Genomic DNA, 22,951 nt, shown 5'->3' on the forward strand with positions numbered 1-22,951 from the left:
ATGCATATGGAGTCACCTTTGCCAGAAATATTGTTTGAAATAGTATAAAAATAGCTCAAAATAAACAAATAATTTTTTAACTTGAAACTGGATGTAATTTGCATGAATTACAACTTAGGCATTTTTGTTAAATAACAATATGTTTTTCTGTCTTCAAATATTTTTTCATGTTAAATTGAAGTTTTCCCTAGATTATGTCCCTCGAAAAAGTTCAAGTTCAAAAAATGCGATGAACTGTTTACAAAAAATGTTTAAAAAAATTATTTATTTGGGGGCAAGACGGCCACCTCCTCCGGGGGTAAGACGGCCACCCGTAATTTGTTGATTTTATTTGATATAGGTTATATTTTTGACGGTTTTTGACTATTAAGACATATTTGTAGATAAAGGAAGGCATTTTCAATAAAACTGTCAATTTTTAATCAAAATGCTGTTAACTACCGTTTCGACAACATTCTTTACTGTGATATAGCAAAACTCATTGAATAGTATGAAATCCTATCAAACTTTTCATAAAAATCGCTAATTTAATGTTGTTTTAATAATTTTGATTTACTTATTCTAATCGAAATACACAAACTATTTTTTTTTGTATCAAATTGTGTTTGTTTTGTAGTAAAAATTCATAGTTTTTCATAAAATGTGGTCGCAATAATATGAAATTCACTGAGCCAAAATATGAAATTTTTTAAACAGCATTTTTCTTCACATTTGAAACCTGATTTTTTTCAACCAAAATAGTTATGATGTTCAGAGAAGTCTGTTGAACCAACCATGTAGGTGTTTGGGTGGATTTAGCAAAGTTATTAAGTTAATTTATAGCATTGGCCGTCTTACCCCACATGGGTGGCCGTCTTACCCCGCGTATTTCATATATATACGATTTCAATTATTTTTTTTTAAATTGCTGAAAAGTATTGAAAATTGGTTTTTAGACCAACTAATTTATGTCATTTCTATAATGGACTAGTAGTAGAACAATACGTACGTAATTTGAGACCAAAATAATCTGTTGTGTAAATTTTATTAGACTTCTCCCTTAGGGTGGCCGTCTTACCCCCATCTCCCCTATGTGTAAGACCACAGGAATACCAAGATATGATTTTCCAAGGGCGCGGGAATACCTAAAAATAAAACCATGGCAATACCAAGTTTTGGTATTCAAGCAATGTTCAAAAATCCAGAAGACCTCAATTTGGTATTGAAATGGTTTTATTTTGTGGTATTATTTGACCCTTGGAATAAGATGGTTTGGTATTGTTGTGCCCTTCCACATACAAGACTTTGGTATTTCATTTCATTTATTTGGTTGCTTTAACAAATACATTGGTGCAGTTGTTATCCTGAGCTGAGATATGGACTACCTTTCAACACACAGAAAAAAATAATGTAAATTTGGAAGCTTTAATTTTGGAAGGTTGAATATTACCACTTTTATGATGTAATTTTACCTCAATTTAGACTGAAAAAGTGACATTACAACAGAAAAGTGGTAAAATTACACATTTCCAGAGGTAAAATTACACCTTTTTTCTGACATAAAAGATGTACCCCTTCCCAGATGTAATATTACCATGATTTTTTTTTCTGTGCAGCTGATTTGTTCTTAATGGAGAGAGAGTTTACTCTTACTAAGGAGAACGAATTGGACAGAGAAGGAAAAAAATTGCAAAAATAACCTTCGAAAAAGACTTTGGTATGATTTTATAGTATTTTACCATCTATTACTGGGCAACCAAGGGCACATTTTGGTCCCAGTTATTTGCCCAAGTAATACCAAAATTAGGTATTCCCGTGTTATTTACCCCTGCTCGGGCACCGCGGCTCAACTCTTGCTGGCAGCTGAGTTTGAACGCGCAGTCTTGCCTCCACGGCGCTTTTGGGGTGTTGAGCGCGTGAAGGCCAAGCCTTTGCCTTGTACGGGGTTACACCACCACCACCTCGTTTTCGGGGTGGTTGGCGCGGGTAGCGGGCCCGGATTTTAACAACAACTACGACAGCCGTAACTAATCCGGCCCCCAGAATCGAACCGAGTGTGTCGAATGGGGCTCTACGCGGTGGCTACGCGCGCGTCGAATCGACTTGACGAGGCGTACCGGGGTTCGCTACGGCCGCGCCCCGGCGTGGGGAATTGGAACGAGATTTTCCCAGTTTCGAAGGGGGGAGGCTCGAGTGGATGCTCCCTGGGGGAGCGCTAAATTGGATAAAATCGATGTTGAAAGCGTTGGAAATTGAACGAAAAGTTAGAGAGGGAACAGCAACAAAAAAGTCGAAGAAACGGTACCAGTCCACGCCACGTAATGAGCCGTTGTCTCCAAAGTTCTCCACGTTTAATTATGCCACAGCTAATCATCTCTTCCGGGCGCGGACGACGTGCAAAACTCCGACGAACAGGTAATGGCGGCTCGGATGGAAATAAAAGACCCGCTTGTGTTCCTCCATTCAGCGCAGCGAGTGCCGACTCAATAGACGGTGTACTTGGGGAATGTACCCGGAGATCTACAGAGAAGCAGCGGTTCCGAAAATCCCAATCCCTTTGACTTACAAAGCATCACTTGAGAACCACTGCCCCTTCCCCCAAAGAATGGCCGTTTCTCTACCCGCGGGATTACTGGACGACCAGCCAACGTCGCTCCACAGCAGCCTACATCAACCAGCGCGGCGCGGTGTTCGAAGAAGAGAATTAATGATTCCACGAAACCATTTATACAACCGCGCGGCCGACCTCCCCATCCGGACCTCTGCGGCCAGCTGAGAGCCCATCACGTGTGCACTTGCGGCGCGCGCGGCACACAGAAAAAGAAGGCAAAAGGGTTTTTTTCTTTTCTTTTGAGGTCTCGGCGGACCTTTGAATCGTACACCGTACCGAAGCCCAAGCCGCGCGCGCGCGAATGATCGAACAAGACGGATGTCTGATGATTTGACAGTTATGGAGGGAGATGCTGCTGCCTTCAGCCTTCGAAGATCTTCGTCGAGCACTCTTCGTAGGTTGCCGCGACTCATCATCGTTTCGTTGCGCTCCGTTGACGAGAGCACATGTGAATCCTGACGACCAAGGAACCTTCCCTAAGGTCTCATCAATCGGGCGCGCTCAGGACAGGACAATGCGACTTAGGTTCGGACGGGGATGGGGCGGGGACAAAATACGACACTCGGAGATGCTCGCTCATCAGAGAATGCACCGAGGGATTTGTGCAACGCCAAGCTCCGCAAAAGTACTGACAGAAGACATCAACGATTTATGCGGCTTTCTTGTTCGTGTCCTTCTGGGCTGTCTCTCTCAGTTTTTTGCTGTGCCCGTCTTGTTGTGTTGAAAGTTTTCAACTGGATTGCTGAATCGGAAGAAGGGAACGAGGTTATATTGTATCATTGTCGACCGGGACACGGCCGAAAAGTCACGTACAAACGCTGCAAAATGTTCTGCCCATGGAAAAGTTCTGCCAAAGTTGGTTGTGTGCTGATTGCTGGCATTAGATTTATTGCAGTTGAAAGTTCACAGTAACGGGGGCGCACACACAGAGTCGTGCCCGAGATTGGCTCAATTATCTCCGGAATGGTTTATGTGGATGCCGGATCCAGCAATTGCACTTGCACCGGGAAAATTACCCGTTACAGTTACTCGTCGTAATTGTACACGGAAGAATGAGTGCCGTCAATTTTAGCTTGTCGTCTTCACGGGTGCTTTCCCAGCTTCATTGGCCGGGAAAGTCGTTGAACTAATTTCCACCTACTCAACCGACTGCGCACCGACAGGTAATAAACTCGATTGAGAGGGATAATGTCAAGGCATTGCAGATTCATCACAAAATCGTTTTGTCGGATGTTTGTAATTAATTTTCTGAAAACTTGGTTGTGAAACTCTAAAATTTATATATAAACGAATTTAAATCGCAGAAATTGTTTCAGTCTTGTTAAAGAAAATCTTGGATTTTTTCAAAACTATTTTCTTGATTATTTTCTACTGAACATAAGCCGCTGCTGCTCTATCTTTTAGAACTTATAGTTTTATATAAACAAAAAAAAACTTTAGTAGATTGATTTCAATTCCCTTTGAATAATGCAAGAAAAGCCATTGCAAGAAAAGATGCACAAATCTTGAATTTCAAATGTGTTTCGTATTTATTCTACTAACAACAGTCAAAACTTTAATAATATTTTAGTTATTATTTATGTTTTTGGCTTTTGCAAAAAAAAAGCATTTTTGACATAAAACTTAAATTGCCTGTAAGGAACATAAAGTCCGACTGGATTATTCGAAGTTTTTCACTTAGGATAATCGATTCACAAGAATGAATCTTAACTACTCCAAAATGGCGGTGATGAAATATAAAAAAAAAAAATCTGTGATTTAATAGGCAATCAACTATTGAAATTTGACTAAAATGGGGTCGCAGAACACGAATTTGATGTTAAAAGCAAGAAAATAAAATAATATTTTTTTTGTTCGTTATTTAAGTCCCATAAACTCCTTCTGATAATCGAACTTCGGATTGTTGAAACTATGAAGAATCGAGGCTTCGCACGGGTAGAAATTCTGTAAGCATATCCGGTAACATTTGTTTCGATTTTGGGAAAAATGTTGTCGCTTTTGAAAACATTTACATCGAAATCTACAAAAATGTTGACGTTATTGGAAAAAATCAATGTTTACAAATTTAACAACACAGAGTTACCGGATATGCTTACAGGATTTCTACACGTGCGGTTAATCGAGTTCGGACTGCATAAAGTATTTTTTCAAGTTTTGTTGATAAAATTTAGAGGAAAACGTTTAAAATTCGTTTACATTTAACTCATTTTTTTTAATTTTAACGCCTAAAATCTCAGATTTTGAAAGGAAATTAAACATCAAAAACGTCAATTTAATTTATTATAAGCAGGGATCCTGATTTTTGGTTCAAAAATCAGAAATCACTCACTCATCGCCGAACGAATCTTCGCGCAACCATTCGCGAGCGAACACGACTCGCTAGCTGCCAGCGACTTGATCCGTCCGTCGACCCGAATCACAAACGAATATGCTCAGAGAGGAGAGAAGCTACCAATTGAGTGATTCGACAGAAGCGTGCACGCATCCTGGTGTCAAGTAGAAGCACTACGCGACGATGTTCGGAATGACAGCGTGCTTGGAAATATTCATTTTTTTTGCCGTTTTTGATTTTTATTTCATTCAAATATTTGTTAACATCGATGAAAGTATTGAAAAGTGTGGCAATTGCAAAAACGAATCGAATTTATACATCATAGGGGCTGAATTAATTTTTCATGCTTTTTTCCTCGAATTTACCAAAAAGCTCTTTTGAAAAATTGATTTAAATAAGATTCAATTGATTGATAATGCTCCTTATGTGTGTATTATTGATAGAACAAACTATTAGAGTCATATTACAGCATAATTACAATAATTTGCTTAAAAAAGAATCAGTTTTCGAATTTTTTCAAAAATTTCCCAAAAATCCCCAAAAAGCTTTTTTAAGATAAATATTTTGGTCAAACAGGAAGACAAGTAATGTTTAAACACTTTCAAATTTCATTTCAAAATTACTTTCAACTTTTGCAACATTTAACTTAAGTTATCCAAAATATCGATCATATTTTTAGAAAAATCGTCTAAATAAAATACCAGTCAGAATTAATCGCTACAATTCACCACGCATTTCGTCGAATTCTTCAATATACCAGCGTGGCGCTCTTTTGGTCTGCACTACCACAGATTGCCGAAAATTTGAATTTGACATTGTGGAAATTGCTGTCAGATGTGTCTTTGATGTTGTGTTATCCACAAAATTGCAAAATATTTTAGATAACGTTGATTTTAAGCAGTCAATCAAAACATTGCCGATCGCAGACTATTTCGATTCAGCTTTGAGCGACACAGCATAATCAGCCTCTCTGAGCCATTCGCTATACTAGCCAATTCGAGAGAGAGGGAGAACAAAAGAGAGCAAATTCAGTAGCGATTTGCATCGCGTTCGATTTGTACTCAAGAGTAAAATAATCTTTTTGCAATTCCGTCGTGAAACTACTTACTTTTCCTGTCATTCTTGAACGACGAAATAGCCTACTTTTCTGTACCAAAAATAACAGAATCGAATAGCAACACTTTTCAAAATAAATGCTGAAAAGTTCTACTTTTCAGCACTGAAATGGGTGCTGAAAAGTTGAACTTTTCAGCACTTCTTACGAAAAGTAACACTTTTCAACATTTTTTTGATTTAAACGATTTATTGACAAAATACATGAAAATTCGACTTAAAATTTCACTCAATGGGTGTTTTTCGAAATTGCAAAAAATGTTGTATGGAACTCGTTGCAAAACTTGATTTTTTCAGCACTCTTCGTATTTATCCAACTCGGTGAACCTCGTTGGATAAATGTACGACTCGTGCTGAAAAAATCCTCTTTTTGCAACTTGTTGCATAAACTACTATTTTAGAGCAATCAGGACCCTCGGTTATAAGATTTTTCGTATTTTATGTCACTTTTTCAACGTTTCTAGTGGATACTAATTGGCTCTGATTAGTTTGCTGATAGGACATAAGACGACATCTAGATAGAATTTTAGAAGGTAGAAGGTAGAATTGTATGAAGAAAGTGTGTCTGGAATTATGTTTTTTACTGAAAATTTGTGTATATTTTGTTGCCAAATTATAATTAAACATATTAATACACTAAATGGAGAACTTTAAGATAAAATCGTGTTGATTTGAAGTGGCATTGGTTTTAAAAAATTGGAATTAAAATACGTTTTCTTGTACTTGAAAAAAACAAGAAAATTTAAGCATGACAAAAAATGCATTTAAACTTTCACATTTTTTATGAATTAGGATTTAAAAAAATATAAAAAGAAATAAAAGCACAAATTTGTTAAAATAAATGTTACCTGGAAAAGTAAAATGAGTAAAACTGAAAGACAAACATGAATAAAATGTTTTCAATTATGATAAAACTGCATTTTTAAAAATTTAGCAAAAAATAAAAGCAATTTCCCTACTTTGCCGAACATTTTATCCATTTTTTTACCAAAACAAATGTTGTTTACCCAAACGGAGCGCGCCACTTGGAAGAGAAAATCTCGAGAAATAAAGAAGAAACTCCACCAAATGCCCCGATCATGCAATTTAATTAGTTTTCCCACTGAATAGTGGAGTGGTGCAGCAGCACCTTTCTCGAATCCCGCGGCATCTGTGAAGAAAAGGCTCCGTAGAATGACTCGGTGGATTTTGTTTAGTTAGACTGACATGACTCAGATCTGGAGCTGTCACGAGCTAAATAGTTTTCTGCCAACAATCAAAAATTGTTGGGTTGACGAAACTTGAGGTAATTAAGAGGAAAAGCATAATTTTAAAAGGAGATTTAAATTATTGTCAAAAAAAGCTGTTAAAAGCTCAACAATTGTCGAGGAACAATCCCTCAACGTCGTCATTGACGAGCTCCAAAACAACTCATCCTCCCAGGGTTTCGCTGCGTGGCACTCTCTGCAAGAACACAAGTGGCGAAAGAATAACCTCTTGTTCTACTTCTTCACCCCTCACCACCAACACCCCACCCACCCGCACTTGCTGTGTGTAAGTGTGTGTGTGCATCGGTGTATGTGTGCCTCGCCCGCGGGTACGTTTTTGTAAAAGTTTTCCCTCCTTCTCCTCCCCCTCTTCTCCTCTTCAGCGCGGTTCTTCTCTCTGTTCTGTGTGTAGTGTTTCAAAAAGGCCGAAACGCTCCGGCATAGAACGGAACCACAAAGCAGAAATCACAAAGCAGAAGCGCGATGATGGCGGCAAAACAACAAGAACTTGGTCTCAGTTTTTTTTTCTTTCTTTTTTTTTCTTGACGGTGTTGGTCCTACTCGTGGTCGTCGTTGCTGTTACGTTCCTGATTTTCATTCTGCTTTTATGTGTGCCTCCGCGGCCGGCACACGGCAATTGGGCCGAGCAGGGGGAGGTGACAGAATTAGCGCAAATTGAAGATTACACTAATAATTTTGAAAATTATGTTAGCTTTTTTTATTTCAGTTTAAATTCATTTAAATGTTGGAACCAAAATCTGGAGTTTTTTTAAAGGTCATATATTATTAAAACCTTTTCAAATAAAACTCTGAATTGAATACTTCCCCCTCGTCGGGACATACCGCCGGGCTGCAAGTATTGAAGGTGGCGGCAATCGAGCACGCATTCAGCGCTCCAAAGTAGGGAAAACGACGACCAAGACTTTGGTGAACGACGTGGTGATGGTTGACGGAATGGTGGTGGAGAGGGGAAGAACTTTTCAAAAGAAGCAGCATGCTGTACCTGAAGTGTTTCCGTACCGGTAAGAAGTATATGGAGGCACATTTGGCACCTCTCGACAACAACGGGAAGGTTGTTCCGAGCGATTGAACCTGCAGCAGCCCTGCGACCTTCCCACTTTTGCTGGGGCAGATTTTAACCTCCAAATGTTACGATTACGGGTTAGGGTGAACTCCAACTTCATTAGGTGATAGTCTAAAAGTTGGAGAGATACCGCCGTCTTCAGTCCCAGTAGGGCACTTGCCTCCCCCTGTATGTGTGTGCATCAGTGTGTAAAACGCCATAATGGCCATAATACGTTTAAAGATCTGCCAAAAAGTTGTACACGGACTGAAGGCAGCGTTTTCCGACAAAACACGGGACTCCCTCTCAAGAGTTCCGACAGTAGCGGTTGCCGCCGCCGCACCACCACCAACGCAACGCACGCAACATAACCTCAAACAGGGGAAAATGCGTTTTATGCACGAAATGCGTGAATGTGTGTGTGTGTGTCCCGTCATGTTTATGTTGGTGGAGGATGATGTTAGGCTAGGAGAAGATGGCCATACAGGGGAAATGTGGAAGAAAAGATTCCACCGCTGCGCTGCGGCCGTTCATAGTCGTAGACCCGAATGGAGTGCGAACGGAGTAAGGTACACACACACACCCACATCTACGCACGTACGCATATCCGTGCGTCGTACGACGAAGAAGAGGTCGTCGTTGTAGAAAGTGATGGGCTGTTTTTGGGGGTTTGCTAGGGTGGATCTAGGGTTGGAGAAAGGTCGAGAAACGTTGGGATATTTCTTAGTGTACTCTAATGTGCAGGAATTTCATAAAATTCAGAATAGTTTAGTTGCAAATGATTTTAAGAAATTGTCAACATTTCGCACCTCTGTGCTTGTATGCTAACTAGATAGCAAGCTCAGAATAATAAAGGCATCGATTTATGAAAACATACATTCTTTTATCCTTGAAAGCTTGACTATTATTTAAAGAATATCAGAAACCTCGATTATTTGTACACAGACAAAAAAAATGGTTATATTCATCAGGAAATTGTGACAGATTTTGTACCGAAAAAAATGTGTAATATTACATCAGAAAATGATGAATTTTCATCAGTTTCTGGTGAATATTCATCAGGATCACATTTTTACACATTTTTTAGGTAATATTACTCAAAAAAAGAGGTAATATTCAACCTACCAAAATTTCTACATTTTAAAATTCAACTTTTTTTCGCTGTGTAATTATAATTCCATCGATTATCATGATCATACAAAACATTCCACAACTTTGCAAAGATTTATTATTACATTTTTTAAGGATCCATCTACAAACCACGTGGATTCTTTTGAATCTCCTAATTGAGCAAATACAGGATTATAGATTTACTAAACAGAAAGCTCCTCTACTATCCGAATTACAGTCATCCCACATATTCGGAACACCCACAAATTCGGAACACTTTTGTCGTAATTTGTCAATAGAATGCAAAATGCAACTTTCCTGCCGACCCTGCTATTTTTAGGGCCTTTATTTGGACACTCTCTTGCTATTTCACCAGTAAAAGTAATACTTTTTGAACAAAAAACTGCATTTCCAGACTATTTTATCTAGAGCACCAAAACACTGCCTCCAAATTGCCTGTTCCATGATTGTGGGATGTTATTGTGTCTCCCACAATTGTGGAACACCTGAATTCAACTGATATTTTCACAAAAAAGTTAGAAGACCATTCATAAAACATTACTAAGCATGAGTTTTATTGGTTTCAGAGTGCAAAGTCATTATTTTGTAAAAAAATATGTACTCCTGGAGAGAAAAAAAATTTGTTTACATCGTAAGAAAAAAGTGTTCCGAATTTGTGAATTTCAAGGGTCAATGTTTTTCTTTGAAAACTTGATATAAAACGTAAAAATGTACAGCCGGTCTATACATCAATCGAAAGATCGCAAGAAAAGCGTTCACACGTAGGTAAAAGCAAATCATTATGTTCAATTATCGATTGTATATGATTTGTTGAACATTGGCCGATCTATAAACTGTTCCGAATATGAGGGATGACTATAGCACTTTTATAAAATTTCATACCACAAACAATCATAAAAAATATTTGAAGAATCATGTGAAGATTTGATTTGATTTATTTTAGTTTTGATGGAACTTTTTTTAAACTCATGTTAAATTAAATATCAGAATTAATCAATAATAAAAGTTACAGAAATGTGGAATTTTTGCCTAAACACACTAAAATACTCGAATTTATTTACTTATTTTTCTCTCGGTGTACATTGTGTTGAGAATGTGTTGCGTTGTAGAGATATTTTTGAATATTATTTTGATATTTAAAGTTCAATAATCTCGTAAAATATGAGAGCTGAATTGTTTATTTATCAAGATATAAACTCCTTTAGAAAGTTTTTCGAATTCATGTCAATTCATTAAGGTAAAAAGTTATAATCTTCTGAATAACATTTTCGATTCGTCGCTTATACATTTTTAACACAAAATCTGTTATATCAAATTTAAAAGTTCTATGACTTGCATAATTGAAAAGTGTAGAAGAAAAATATGGTTTATCAGATTTCATTACTTTTATTAAGATTAAGGAATGCATATTTTAAAATTCTAAATGGAATTTAGATTGCGAAGTGTCCACAATTGACTGAAAATTTCTTCGATGAAAAATTTGCCACCGAAAGTGCCATTTAAAAAAAAATTAGAGTTATCAAAATTCATGACCTTATGTTTTTGTTTTCATTTTGCGAAGATATTTTATTTGGAACATATTTTGAACACTTACCAACCTATGAAAATTTATAGTTATTAGTTGGTTTAATAGAAAATAAAGTATAGGTTTAATTTTTATTATTTTACGCGGATATTTCAATATCTGTAATTAAATATGGCTAGCAAACATTTATTTATTTAGTCTTGCAAGCCCAAACCTAATTTTCAAAAAAATAAGTAGGTATCACAATATGCTTTATGCATTCATACAATTATGCTACCGTCGCAAATTTGCTAAATATTAATGATTGTATGAAAAAATAATCCTCAAATTTTACGTCTTTTCCGAAGGGTGATCCCAAAATTCAAAATTTGTAAATAGATTAAAAAGTCTTTATTTGATTAAAAATTTGTAAATACATGTTATACCATGTGTTCTGAATAGTTTAGAATCAATTTTCAACCGATTTGTTTTAATTTTTTTTAGCAATTATATTTTGTGTGCTCCCTGATTTTTAGGAGAAATTTTAGACCAAAACATGAAATGAAGTTTGCATTGACAAACAAAATCGAAAATGTGAACTTAATTCTTGATTTGAGAAAACATTTTCAGAACTCAGAACAATTTCAATAACTATCAGAAAAAAATATAACATACTTTTATTCCACGAATAATATTTTAGTTAATGCTATTATAAAGCTTTTGTGTTTACAGGTTGAGGACCAAAAAAAAATAAAAAAATAAATAAAAAGAAAAAAAAAACCTTTTTGACTGCGCACAGAACATAACCGTTGGAAATCATAGTTTACACAGTTTACAATTGATTCATCATTATTTTAGAAAGATTAGAAAGTTTAATAAGCTTTTGCAAAAACAAACAGTGAAAAAATTGTAATAATATTACATCTGGAAATGTAAACAGACCTTGTGCCTGAAGAAATGCTGCGCAAAATGTGTAAATTCACTATTTTTATTGTGTAATTGCACTTTCTCTACATAAAATTGATGTAAAATCACATTAAAAAAAAAGATAATTTTCAACCATAAAATTTCCAACCTTCCAACATGAAACTTAATATTTGATTCGCTCAATTTTATTTTGAATTTTGAGTTTAGTCTTTAAAATTCTGAAACTTTAAACTTCATCTCACCTGTAAACTGTTTGTATCCGCCAAGAATCTTGTGCTTCCACCATTTAACAATATTTCCAGCCATGTTTCTGCTCTGCTTTCCGCACTCCTTTGCGTTATCTCGTTCCGTTCTCCTTTCTTTTTCTTCGTGCCAATACTTCGGCTGCTGCCGCTGTTATCAGTGCGCTACTCCAAACTTTACCCCGCACGAAAACTCTTTCGCTCTCCCTCTCTCACGCACGATTTTTCACACCTTTGCTCTTATCTTTTTTTCCTGCTTTTCCACCCCCGAAAATAACACACTTGCTCACTTCTTCCTCTTCTTCCTTTCCTTCTAACGGATGATCGTCGCTGGCTTCATCTTTCTTTTTTCACTAATTTTCCTCCCCATTTTCATCGAGCAGAGTGGGGGGCGCGCGCGTTTTCAACGATTTTTTTTCGCGCATCAAAACATTTGGAGATTTGACTTCTTCGGGGTTTTTCTCGGGAATTTCCCCTTTTTGATTCTGGATGTTGGTGCGTGCTGAAGTTTTTATTTCTTTATTTATTTCGCTCCATTCTTGGTTCTAATTTTTTTGTGGGATTTCACGCCGAAATTTTGAGCTGGCGCGCTCAAAACACTTCAATAACAACTCCGTTTTTGGAGCTGCTTACTATCTGGCAGTGTAATGGTGGAGTTGCTGTTCGTGGCGAGCAACATAAAAGGGAAATATTTTCGGCTCCCTTTTCTTATCCAACACGACGACGAATCCCGACAAAAAAGGCCACACCGACAAATATTATTCTTCCGACCGACCTCTCCGCACGAAACTCCGCGCCGTGGTTCCTCTCTGTTATTAATTCAGAGAAATTTTTACAACTTTTTGTTTGTGTTGCTCTGCTCGCCGTCGTCTTCTCCCTGCGTTCCACGTTACACACGAACTTGAAAGAGGTTCGTTTTCTCTGCTCTTTTTCGTTCCTTCCTCCTCCACACTGCCTTCTGGTTGGTGTGTTGTGGTGCACAAACACACACGCACACAGCTGCAGGTCACGTCGTCGTCGTCGTTGTACCGAAATTTCTGGTGGTAGAACTCGCGTTTCAGACGTAGCTGTCAATTTCCATACAAAACTGCGCAATCGGGACGTGCTCGGCGACTTTTTGTACTGTTTATCACTTGAACTGTCAATGCACTACCGTTCCCGAGCTTCAGCGGGTCATACAAAACAATCCAAACATGGATTCCAGGCGCGCCAATACCGCCGAGATTAGCCTTCTTAACATCCCGTTGATCGAGCCTCTTCATCAATCACTTCCACTTCCATTGTCAGCCTTAAACAATGGTCAGCTCGCCATTGTGGTTGTCACACAACTTCCGACAAAACAAAAGCCCCTCTTCTTTGCACCCCTCCAGGAGATGGTAGAGCCTAGTCTCACAGAGTGATTGACACTAAAGAGCACAATAATACACACGCGCACATCTGTGGACGTCGCCGCCGTTCGTCGCGCGTCACGGCAGCAGTGTAGCGTACACACTGTGGATGATACCGAACAAGTGGGTAGTTGAAATGGTACTGAGAAAGCGAAACGAAACACAGCCCGACCAGATCCCCGCTATGATCGGGTGTGCTGCTGCACCAACACCACCTTGCAGGTTGTGAGACAAACACATTGGAAGCCATTTTTTGTGGTGTGAATGGGTGGTGGGGTGATCTTACAAAACTATTCAAAAAATAAAGAATAGCTAATAAAATCACAAACTATCTTTAACGAATAAAACAAATATAATTTAAACAAAACAATCAAAAACATTATTAACAAACAAAGCACCACCCCAGCGAAGCCCACCCTCGCACACATGCGAAACTCAACCCTCCAACATGGCTCAACGTACACACACACGCAAAGTTATGTTGCGCGCAGTGGTACATCATGGCATGCTCTCTCTCGTCCGTGCGTATTGGTGAGAGGACGGAGTAAAATGAGAGCGCGAGGGTTGCCGAGTGCAGTACTAGATTGGGTAAAGTACCGTGCGTTTTCGCTTCGCTCTCTCGCAGCATATTTTTTTAACTGTGTTGTGTTGGGGAGCGTTCTTTTATTACGTAACGCAAAAAATCGGATTTTTAGACCCACTCCCCCCCCCCCACGTAACAAAATTTCCATACAAATTTTAAAAATTTTGTATGGAGCGTAACACGGCCTCCGACCCCCCCCCCCAACTGCGTTACGTAATAAAAGAACGCTCCCTTGTTATGGTCGTCGATCAGAGCAGGGAACGAGCGGGAAAATGGAAAAGATGAATGGTGGTTCGGGACATAGACGAGGGATAGCAGATGGAGCGCTGGTTGTTTGAATGAAGAATTTTATTGTTTTCAACATATTTTCGAAAGAACAAAAAAATCCCGGGAATTGCCGAAATTCAAGCAAACGCTCTGAAAAAAATAAATAAATGAAGAAAATCAACATAATTTTGCTTAATTCTATTTATTGATCAGTTTATATAGAATTAATCAGATGAACAGAAAATTTGATATCAAGATTTATTTATGATATGTAATATTAATTTCAGAAGCATCTAGAAATAGATTTAGCCACATGAAAATATACTATAACATTTTAGGTAAGCTATTAAAAGAATAATAAGTGTTGTTTCACTGAAAAAAAAGAGATATAGACTCCTTTCCGCCAGAGCAAAGTTGATTTTTTAACGTTTTTTGTTTACCGTGATTAAATGAGATGAAAATTTAATTGGTATCAATACATATTTCAAATAGGTTTGTGCAAGATAAATTTCTTCAATTCGTGTAATACCTAGTATTCAAGAAATTACAATGTTAAGTAAAAGGATTGTGGACCACCGATGCAACAACGATGTTAGAGGGTTAAATATGAAAAAAAAAGAGTGATTGTGGTGTGATGTGATTGTGATGTTAATTTAAATCATGGTTTTGTGCAATGAAAAACTTTTAAATAAGTCATCGAAACCCTGAAAGCTGAAATGTGCCCAAAAACTACAAACGTATTTTAAAAACTAACTCAAAATATTTGAAAACATTAAGTTGTTTGAAGTAAAACAAACAAGAAAAGTTACATTTTTAAGAAAAAACTATTAGGCTTTACTATTTTGTTCAAGAGCTAAAACCAAGCATGATATTTTTAGAAAAGTTATTTGTCATAAAAACATAATTTCTGTTTTTTTCTTCATATCAACGTTATGTGTTACTTAAAAATTAACAAAAAATACCAACTAATCAGAAAAATATACATTTACTAGTAGTTGTATGATTTGTTACATGCAATCAAGCTATTAATTGATCTCCACAATTATTTAAACCATTAAACTCGCTGTTTTATACCATTTTGTTGCAAAATACCGATCAGAGATCAAGATCAGCAATTTTCAATAATTTTTAAATTTCCCGGGGATTCCCGGGATTTCCCGGGAAATTGGACCCTTTTTGGTTTCTTAAAAATTAATAACTCTTGTTTTAGTTATGATGAACATTTGTCATTGTTAATCAGCAGCGACTCTTTTCAAAATTTTAAAGTATAAAATATCTAAAAAAAATACTAAAATCAATATTTGAGTTATTTGTCTGGCAAATCTAAGAATTGATGAACACATATTTTTTAACAAAGGTTTTAAGTCTTTATTTCAATCTGTTTACAAGAAAAATCATTTTTTCAAATGTTTGAACATTTCACGAAAAAGGTAAATTTATGAGTTATTCTGTATTTTTTCAATAAAATTTTGTGTCATAATTATTTGTTTGCCTCCTTATTTTTTGAGACAAATGACAAATGACAAAGCGGTAGCATTTGCTTTGGAACATTTCTCTGAGACTTCGAACACGATTGTATTTATGTATGAAACTTTATGTCTGCAAAGAAACCCAAAGAAGTCATTTGGCATTGTTGGTTCGTCCATACACGTTTTCATATAATGTTGGCAGCTGTCTATACAAAATGGCTATAAATTATTTTTTTCAAAAATCCTTATCTTGAGAACGGATTTTCTAAAAGATACGGTTGTCTTCGGCAAGTATTGCTTAAAACTTCTTAAAAATAATAATGATTACAGTTACACACTAAAAAAGTACTATTTTTTCAATAAATTGCGCAAAATAACCTTATTTTGAGAAATCATTTTTTTATATGTTTAAGATGACAAAAATGTGAACCTTTTTGAAAAATTTACTTTATGTTTATGTTAGATTGGATTTTGTGTAATAAAAGACGAATTAAATCCCGTATCGAAAACCGCGTGTTTTATCTTCACTCGCTACTTTATTAATGACATTTCGATTTCCTTGTTCAAGATAGTATTTTATAGGTGAAGCAAAAGTCCCTACACGCTAAACAATATTTGTGGAATACAACATTCTCTCCTTTCTCAGGTTGTCCTTTTAGTGTCCGCCCTGTCCAAGCTCCAGATCGTAATCATCGAATCTCAGCGGTCGCCGAATGGTTCGCTGTGGTCTGCCCGCGGCTTCTCCTTGTGTTGTCGTGACCGCAGCAGGCGCCAACGGTTCCGGTGTGGCCCACGTTGGTTCGGCGTCGTCATCCTCGATTTCTTCGTGGGTTGTAGGGTGAGCCGGAATCTTTTTAACGTGAGACGAATTTCGTCTGTACCGGATCCCGTCAGGTGTTTCAACGACCACGCTGTTTCCTTCCTTCTTGATCACTGTCCCCGGTCCCGGCATGAATGGCGTGGATAACTTGTTCTGCTTCGTCTGGTTCTTCATCAGCACCACGTCTCCCTCGGCTACTGTGTCTTCGCGCACGTTGTGCCGCTTGTCGTAGTATTCTTTGGCTACTGTTCGATACGAGTGATCCCTGTCCCGTATTTCTCCATCCTCGACCACGTCCCTGGCGCCGAACTGCGGGATCCAGTCTTTGAACTTCCTCCCGAAAGCAAGTTCAGCCGGAGAGCGGCCTGTTGCTGGATGTGGTGTTAGAGAGTAGACATAGTTTGCCTCGTCCAAATCACTCTTCCAGTCGGTCCCTTTGTGAGCAGCAATTCGCAGAGTTTTCAAGATGTGCCGATTTTGCCTTTCCGTTTCTCCGTTGGCTTGAGGCCAGTACGGAGTCGAGTGCCGCAGTGAGATGCCGTACAGGTTGCAGAACTCCATCATCTCTCGGCTTGAGAAGTTCGTTGCGTTGTCCGTCAACAGCGTGTCCGGGAAACCGAGCCTCATGAACAGCGGTTTGAGCTTCTTCAGGATATCCGTCGTTGTTGTTTGTCGGAGAACCTCCACGACACGGAAACGGCTGTACAGATCTATCACAACCAAGAGTGATTCACCTGATGGCAGGGGTCCCAGCATGTCCATGCTGAGGTAGCTCCAGGGTCCTTGTGGCAGTTCACGTATTTTGAGAGGTTCCGCTGGTCCAGGTTGTCCGACGATCTGGCAGTCTAGGCATGAACGTACTAGAGTTTCGGCGTCTTTGTCCAGGTTTGGCCACCATACTTTAGCTCGCAGACGCTGTTTGGTACGTTCGATACCAGGGTGTCCGATATGCGCGATCTCCAAGACTTTCTTTCGGAGGTTCTTTGGGATCACCAACCGCTCTCCTCTGACTACTATCTCGTTCACTGCCATCAGCTCGTTTCTGAAGGGCACGTAGCGCTTGATCGCATCAGTCCACTGACCGGAAATCAACGCTTTCTTAACAGCTGCTAATTCTTCGTCCTTCAGAGTATAGTTCACGATGTCTCCCATCGTAAGCGCTTCCGGCCTTGCCGTTTCCACGATCGCCAACAGCATGGATTCTCCGTACTCGTCGTACGTAGTGCACTCCTGGAATTCGGGCAGCCGTGACAGAGGGTCGGCAATGTTTGCTTTTCCAGCGATGTGCACGATTCTGAACCGGAAGGATTGCAACCGTAGGGCCCATCTTTCGATCCGTCTGCAGGGTTTCTGCTTGGTACCGAACAGAACTTTGAGCGGTTGATGGTCTGTTAACAGGTAGAACCGCAGCCCTCTGAGATACATCTCCAGCCGCTCCACGGACCACACCAAGGCAAGGGCTTCCTTTTCATTTTGCGCGTAATTCTGTTCGGTGTCTGAGAGTCCCTTGCTTATGTAGCAGATGACCCTCTTGATGTTGTCCTTCTCCTGCAGCAACACTGCCCCCAGGCCAGTTGGACTGGCGTCGGCGATGACGATTGTCTTGTCGAGCGGCGAGTAGAATCCCAGGTTCTTTGGGTGCGAGAGGACGGCCTTGATCTTGCTGAACGCTGCCTTCTGCTCCTTGCCCCACGTGAACCGTGTTTGCTTCCGCAGAAGCGAACGCAGCGGTGTAGTTAGGGTGGCCAGGTCGGGAATAAACTTTCCCAGGTAGTTGACTAGCCCGAGAAAGCTGCGCAATTCTTCCGAGGTTTGCGGGTCACGGCAGCGCTTGATGGTCTCCACTTTGTCCTCGGTAGGGCTGATTCCTTCTGCTGACAGTCTGTGACCCATGAAGACAACCTCGTTTTTCCCGAACTCACACTTGCGACTGTTGATCGTCACGCCACAGGACTTGAGTCTGTCGAGGACTGCTCGAAGGATTTCGTCGTGTTCCTTTTTCGTGGCCGCGAAAACGAGAATGTCGTCGATGAACGCTTTAACTCCAGGCAATCCTGTCAACATCCGCTCGATAATGCCTTGAAATACCTCGGACGCACAGCTCAGCCCAAACATCAACCTCTTGTACCGGAAATAACCATTGTGAGCAGCAAACGTCGTGATCTCTCGGGAGTCCTCCGCTAGTTCGACTTGGTGGAAGGCTTTGTTTAGATCGATCTTGGAGAACCACTTACAGTTGTGGAGGTGTGGCACGATGCTGTCGAATGTCGGCAGCGGGTAGTGCTGCGGTACAATGGCCTGGTTTGCGTCTCGCATGTCGACGCATAGTCGCACTGCGGAAGGTTCTCCTACCTTGGGTCTGACGACCAACCTTGAAATCCACGGCGAGTCCCGTGGAGCTTCCTCGATTACATCCTGGCTCAGCAATCTTTGGATCTCCTTCTCGGTCCTCTCTCGCAACGGTATTGGTACGTGGCACTGTGTCTGCTGCACTGGCTTCACCTCGGGGTTGACCTGGATTCTCGCGACGACACCTTTGATTTTGCCGATTCGTTCGTCAGCTCCTTGGACGGCCCATACAGCCGTGTTGATGTTCAGAATGCCCAACTCTGTCGCTGTCTTACGACCGAGCAGGCAGCACGTCCCGTTCTCTACAACGTAGATCTGCGCTTCCGCTACCTTCTGCTTGGTTGCCACGTCGGTCGAAAATACTCCAGCTACGTTGAGGGCGTGGCCACCGTACGCTTTCAGTGACTTCTTCACCTCGGTCGTCTGGGACTTAACGCGCACTTTGTTTTTCTTCAAATGCTCCCACGTACCCCGGTTAATCACATTAACTCCGGCACCGGAGTCCACCACCCACTCAATCTTCACTCCACCCACTTCACAAATCACTTTCTCTCCGCAGTCAGGTTCGGCAGCAAACACGTATTTAACGCACTCATCGTCCGACACCTCACTTTCGTACTCCACATCATCAGAGTCGTCCGAGTCCGCTAGCCGCGGATCTTCCTTCACTTGCCGCAACCGGTTGTCGTCACGGGTCTTCTTCCTCGGCGTTTTTGTCTTGCACCGCGTCTCGAAGTGTCCCTTCAGTCCACAGCGGTTGCACTTCCGTTCGATCGCAGGGCAAGTGTTGTCGTTGGCAAAATGTCCTGGTCTACCGCAACGGTAACACTCTCCCTTGGCGGACGAACCGGATGCTTTTTGCACTTTGTTCACTTCCACCGGTTTCACACTGTTGTTCTTCCTGTGCTTCGCGATGGTTTCGAGGGAACGGCCCATCTCGACGGTTTCGGCGAGTGTCATCCGAGGCTTGGTGAGAATTTTAGCCCGAAGGTCGTCCGAGCTCCCTTCTCAAAGATCTGCTCTTTGATCTCGTCCTCCAGATGCTCGTCGTACTCGCAGAGATTTCCTGCTCCCGCAGCCTGAGTACAAACTTCTCGATGCTTTCGTCTGCTCCTGCTCCAGGTTCCGAAAGATATGCCGTTCGAGGGAAGGCATTTCATGGGGAGAAAGTGGTTGTCCAACAATTTGAGGGCCTCCTTGTAGACGTCGGATCCATTTGGGACTGCCGGTTCTTCTTCCCCTTGCAAGTTGAAAAAGATATCCTGCACCTGCTGGCCCACAAAGTGGAGCAAATACGACTTCTTCCGTTGTGCAATGGTTACATTGTTAACCTCGAGGAAAATTTGGAACGATCGCTTCCATTTTTTCCACCTCGCGGACACCGTCGACGAATCTCCCGGATCGAACGCGGAGAGGTTCGAGTGGTTCACCACGTCGTTCATCGTGCCGTCACGATTCAAATCAGTTTCAACGTATTTGTTTACGTTCCGTCGATTTTCTTCCGGTTTCCGACCGGCCGGTTCGAACTACGCCTTCGCGCGGACTAGTACGATCCTCGTCGCCAATGTTAGATTGGATTTTGTGTAATAAAAGACGAATTAAATCCCGTATCGAAAACCGCGTGTTTTATCTTCACTCGCTACTTTATTAATGACATTTCGATTTCCTTGTTCAAGATAGTATTTTATAGGTGAAGCAAAAGTCCCTACACGCTAAACAATATTTGTGGAATACAACAGTTTAGATGGAAAATCAAATTTTCAATTGAAAAGTTCTGAACCAAATTTTGATATTGTGCACCGTGTTCGAGTTATGTTCTCTAGAATGATTAAAAATTTATGAAAGTAGAAAATTTCCTGTATGATTTGCTGAGATGCTCCGAAAGATAATCACCACTCTATGAAATCTCAGAAGAAAAATTTTAAATGGTAGTGAATATTTAAGTCACTTATAACTTCAAAAATCGTACGATTTTCAATGTCAAATAATAAGAATCAGCAGAGCATGACATTTTCCAAGCTTTCCAATAAAAATATTTTCAATAATTTCTAATATTTGACAAGGTCGAAAATAAATGTGTTTGTGACACTCTTTTTTATAATTAAAATTTTATCTGAATTTTAAAAGGTTTTTCATAACATTCATAAAAATAGTACGCGGTTTCAATAAATGATTTTTTTCCATTCTATCTTTTTTTATATTTTTATTCTTCATTTCTCAAAACTCAAAAACACATATTCAAAGAAAGATGGACATCAAGAAAAAAAATCCGCAAAAAATTAACATACTAAGCAGTTTTTAAGACTTTAGAATCGGTTGAGGGGGAGCTGAACATAATAGTGCAAAAAATCAAGCATTTGTATTGCAAAGGAAAATGTTTTTTATCTGTATTTATTTAATGTTCAATTTAATAATTATTTCATCATGAATTATGGTGTTATTCGTTAACGGTACACATCAACAATAGCTTTTGCACCCAGATTTCTATTACAGAAATTTTAGTATCTTCAAAACTACGGGAACTATCGATATAATTTTTTATTCATCCCCTAAATTACTGTCTGCCTAGTTATTTACAATAATGATTATTTTAACAATCAGATTCTTGCAGGATTGGGTCCGTAAGTTTGACAATTTTGGAATAAGAAGACAACAACTTCCTTGATTGCTGTGCACCCTTAAAAGCAACATCATCAAAAATAAAAGTGCAGAAAATATCATTTGACATTTGACATGTTGGAGTGCTGAAAAGTTCTTTTGTATCGAAAAGTTTCGACACCTACGACATACTAAAGTGGGGAAACAAACGTTTCACTGAAAAATCCTATTCAAAGTGTTTTTGGAAATTCCGAAATAATGTACTGTAATCATGTACAACTCGTTGCAAAACTTGAAAATCGTTATTTTGCAACAAGTGCGTCTGTGTTACTAAAAAGTGACAATAGCAAAAATTTCAACCGAAAAAAAACTACATCATGACAAAAACAGGTAATCTGCACAATGACATCCAAACCTTTTTTCGATGGTCCATCAAACCCATTATCTTTCAACGATTAGATAGATGGCAGTGGCACTCTCGATGTGCACACACCCCTTTTTGCACCGCTCGAATCACAATCACCCGATACCGAACGATTTCTCCTCATCAAACTGCTGCTGCTGCTGCACTTGGCTCTTGGACGGTACCTCCAACCTATCCCAGCTCGAGGGACGACGACGTTGCTGCTGCTGCTGCTATGGCCCATAATGAGGCATAATAACTTTCTAAGAAATTCGACACGCCGATGGTGTTACAAATTATAGTCTTTCCCCTCTTGCCGTGTGGCTGGTTGTGCCCAGCGATTGGACCCCAAACGGGTAGGGGTGTTCCGACATGTATGAGGATTTTGAGACTTTTTTCTTATTTGAAAATTTGGGGCATTTCAGATTGAATTGCCGGTTCTACGAAAGTCAACTGAACTGCCTCAAGTGGCAATTTGATCATCCCTCTCCCGCCAAAGGTATCAAACACCCTAAGCACGCCTTAATTTTAATCTTATGCATGAAATTAGATAACCGGTCATTATAGCCATCCCGGCCGCGGCGGCACGGCTTATATTGCAAGTTAATTGCACTGAATACCCACACTCAACCTATATGATTTCCACTCTTTTTTGTTGTAGTGTCCAAAACGGCAGCCAACCGCTCCCCAGGTTCCGTTCCAGATAAAGAAAAAGACCCTCGAAACCAGTTTCCACCAAGTGTGGTTTGACATTGACCGCGTCACCCGCGGGACGACGAGCGAAGCCTTGGTTTTTGTTGACGGTCCAAAAGGATCCGACACCGCGCCGGCTGGTTGTCATTCTGGTGTGACTTTTCCAATTATGACCGCGCAATACAAGTGCCGCGAGGAGGCCCTCGGCGGGCGCAAAAAGCGGCGACTAATT

At 39.8% G+C, this 22,951-nt stretch overlaps 2 protein-coding genes across 2 annotated transcripts in view; both read right to left on the minus strand.

The window, feature by feature from the left end:
* Positions 1 to 13,665, minus strand: part of LOC6033193 (protein naked cuticle homolog) — an 89,454-nt gene extending 75,789 nt beyond the window's left edge. The window contains exon 1 of the mRNA XM_038253853.1: positions 12,150 to 13,665. Within this exon, the coding sequence (XP_038109781.1) occupies positions 12,150 to 12,213 (64 nt within the window). The 5' untranslated portion in view covers positions 12,214 to 13,665. The remainder of the gene's footprint in view (positions 1 to 12,149) is intronic.
* A 2,846-nt stretch (positions 13,666 to 16,511) lies between these two features.
* Positions 16,512 to 19,985, minus strand: LOC119766412 (uncharacterized protein K02A2.6-like). Its single transcript, XM_038250946.1, has one exon. The coding sequence runs from the start codon at positions 19,983 to 19,985 to the stop codon at positions 16,512 to 16,514; it is 3,474 nt and encodes a 1,157-aa protein (XP_038106874.1).
* Positions 19,986 to 22,951: the final 2,966 nt, after the last annotated feature.

The sequence above is a fragment of the Culex quinquefasciatus genome, chromosome 2 (genome assembly GCF_015732765.1).
Source record: "Culex quinquefasciatus strain JHB chromosome 2, VPISU_Cqui_1.0_pri_paternal, whole genome shotgun sequence".
Lineage (NCBI taxonomy): Eukaryota > Metazoa > Arthropoda > Insecta > Diptera > Culicidae > Culex > Culex quinquefasciatus.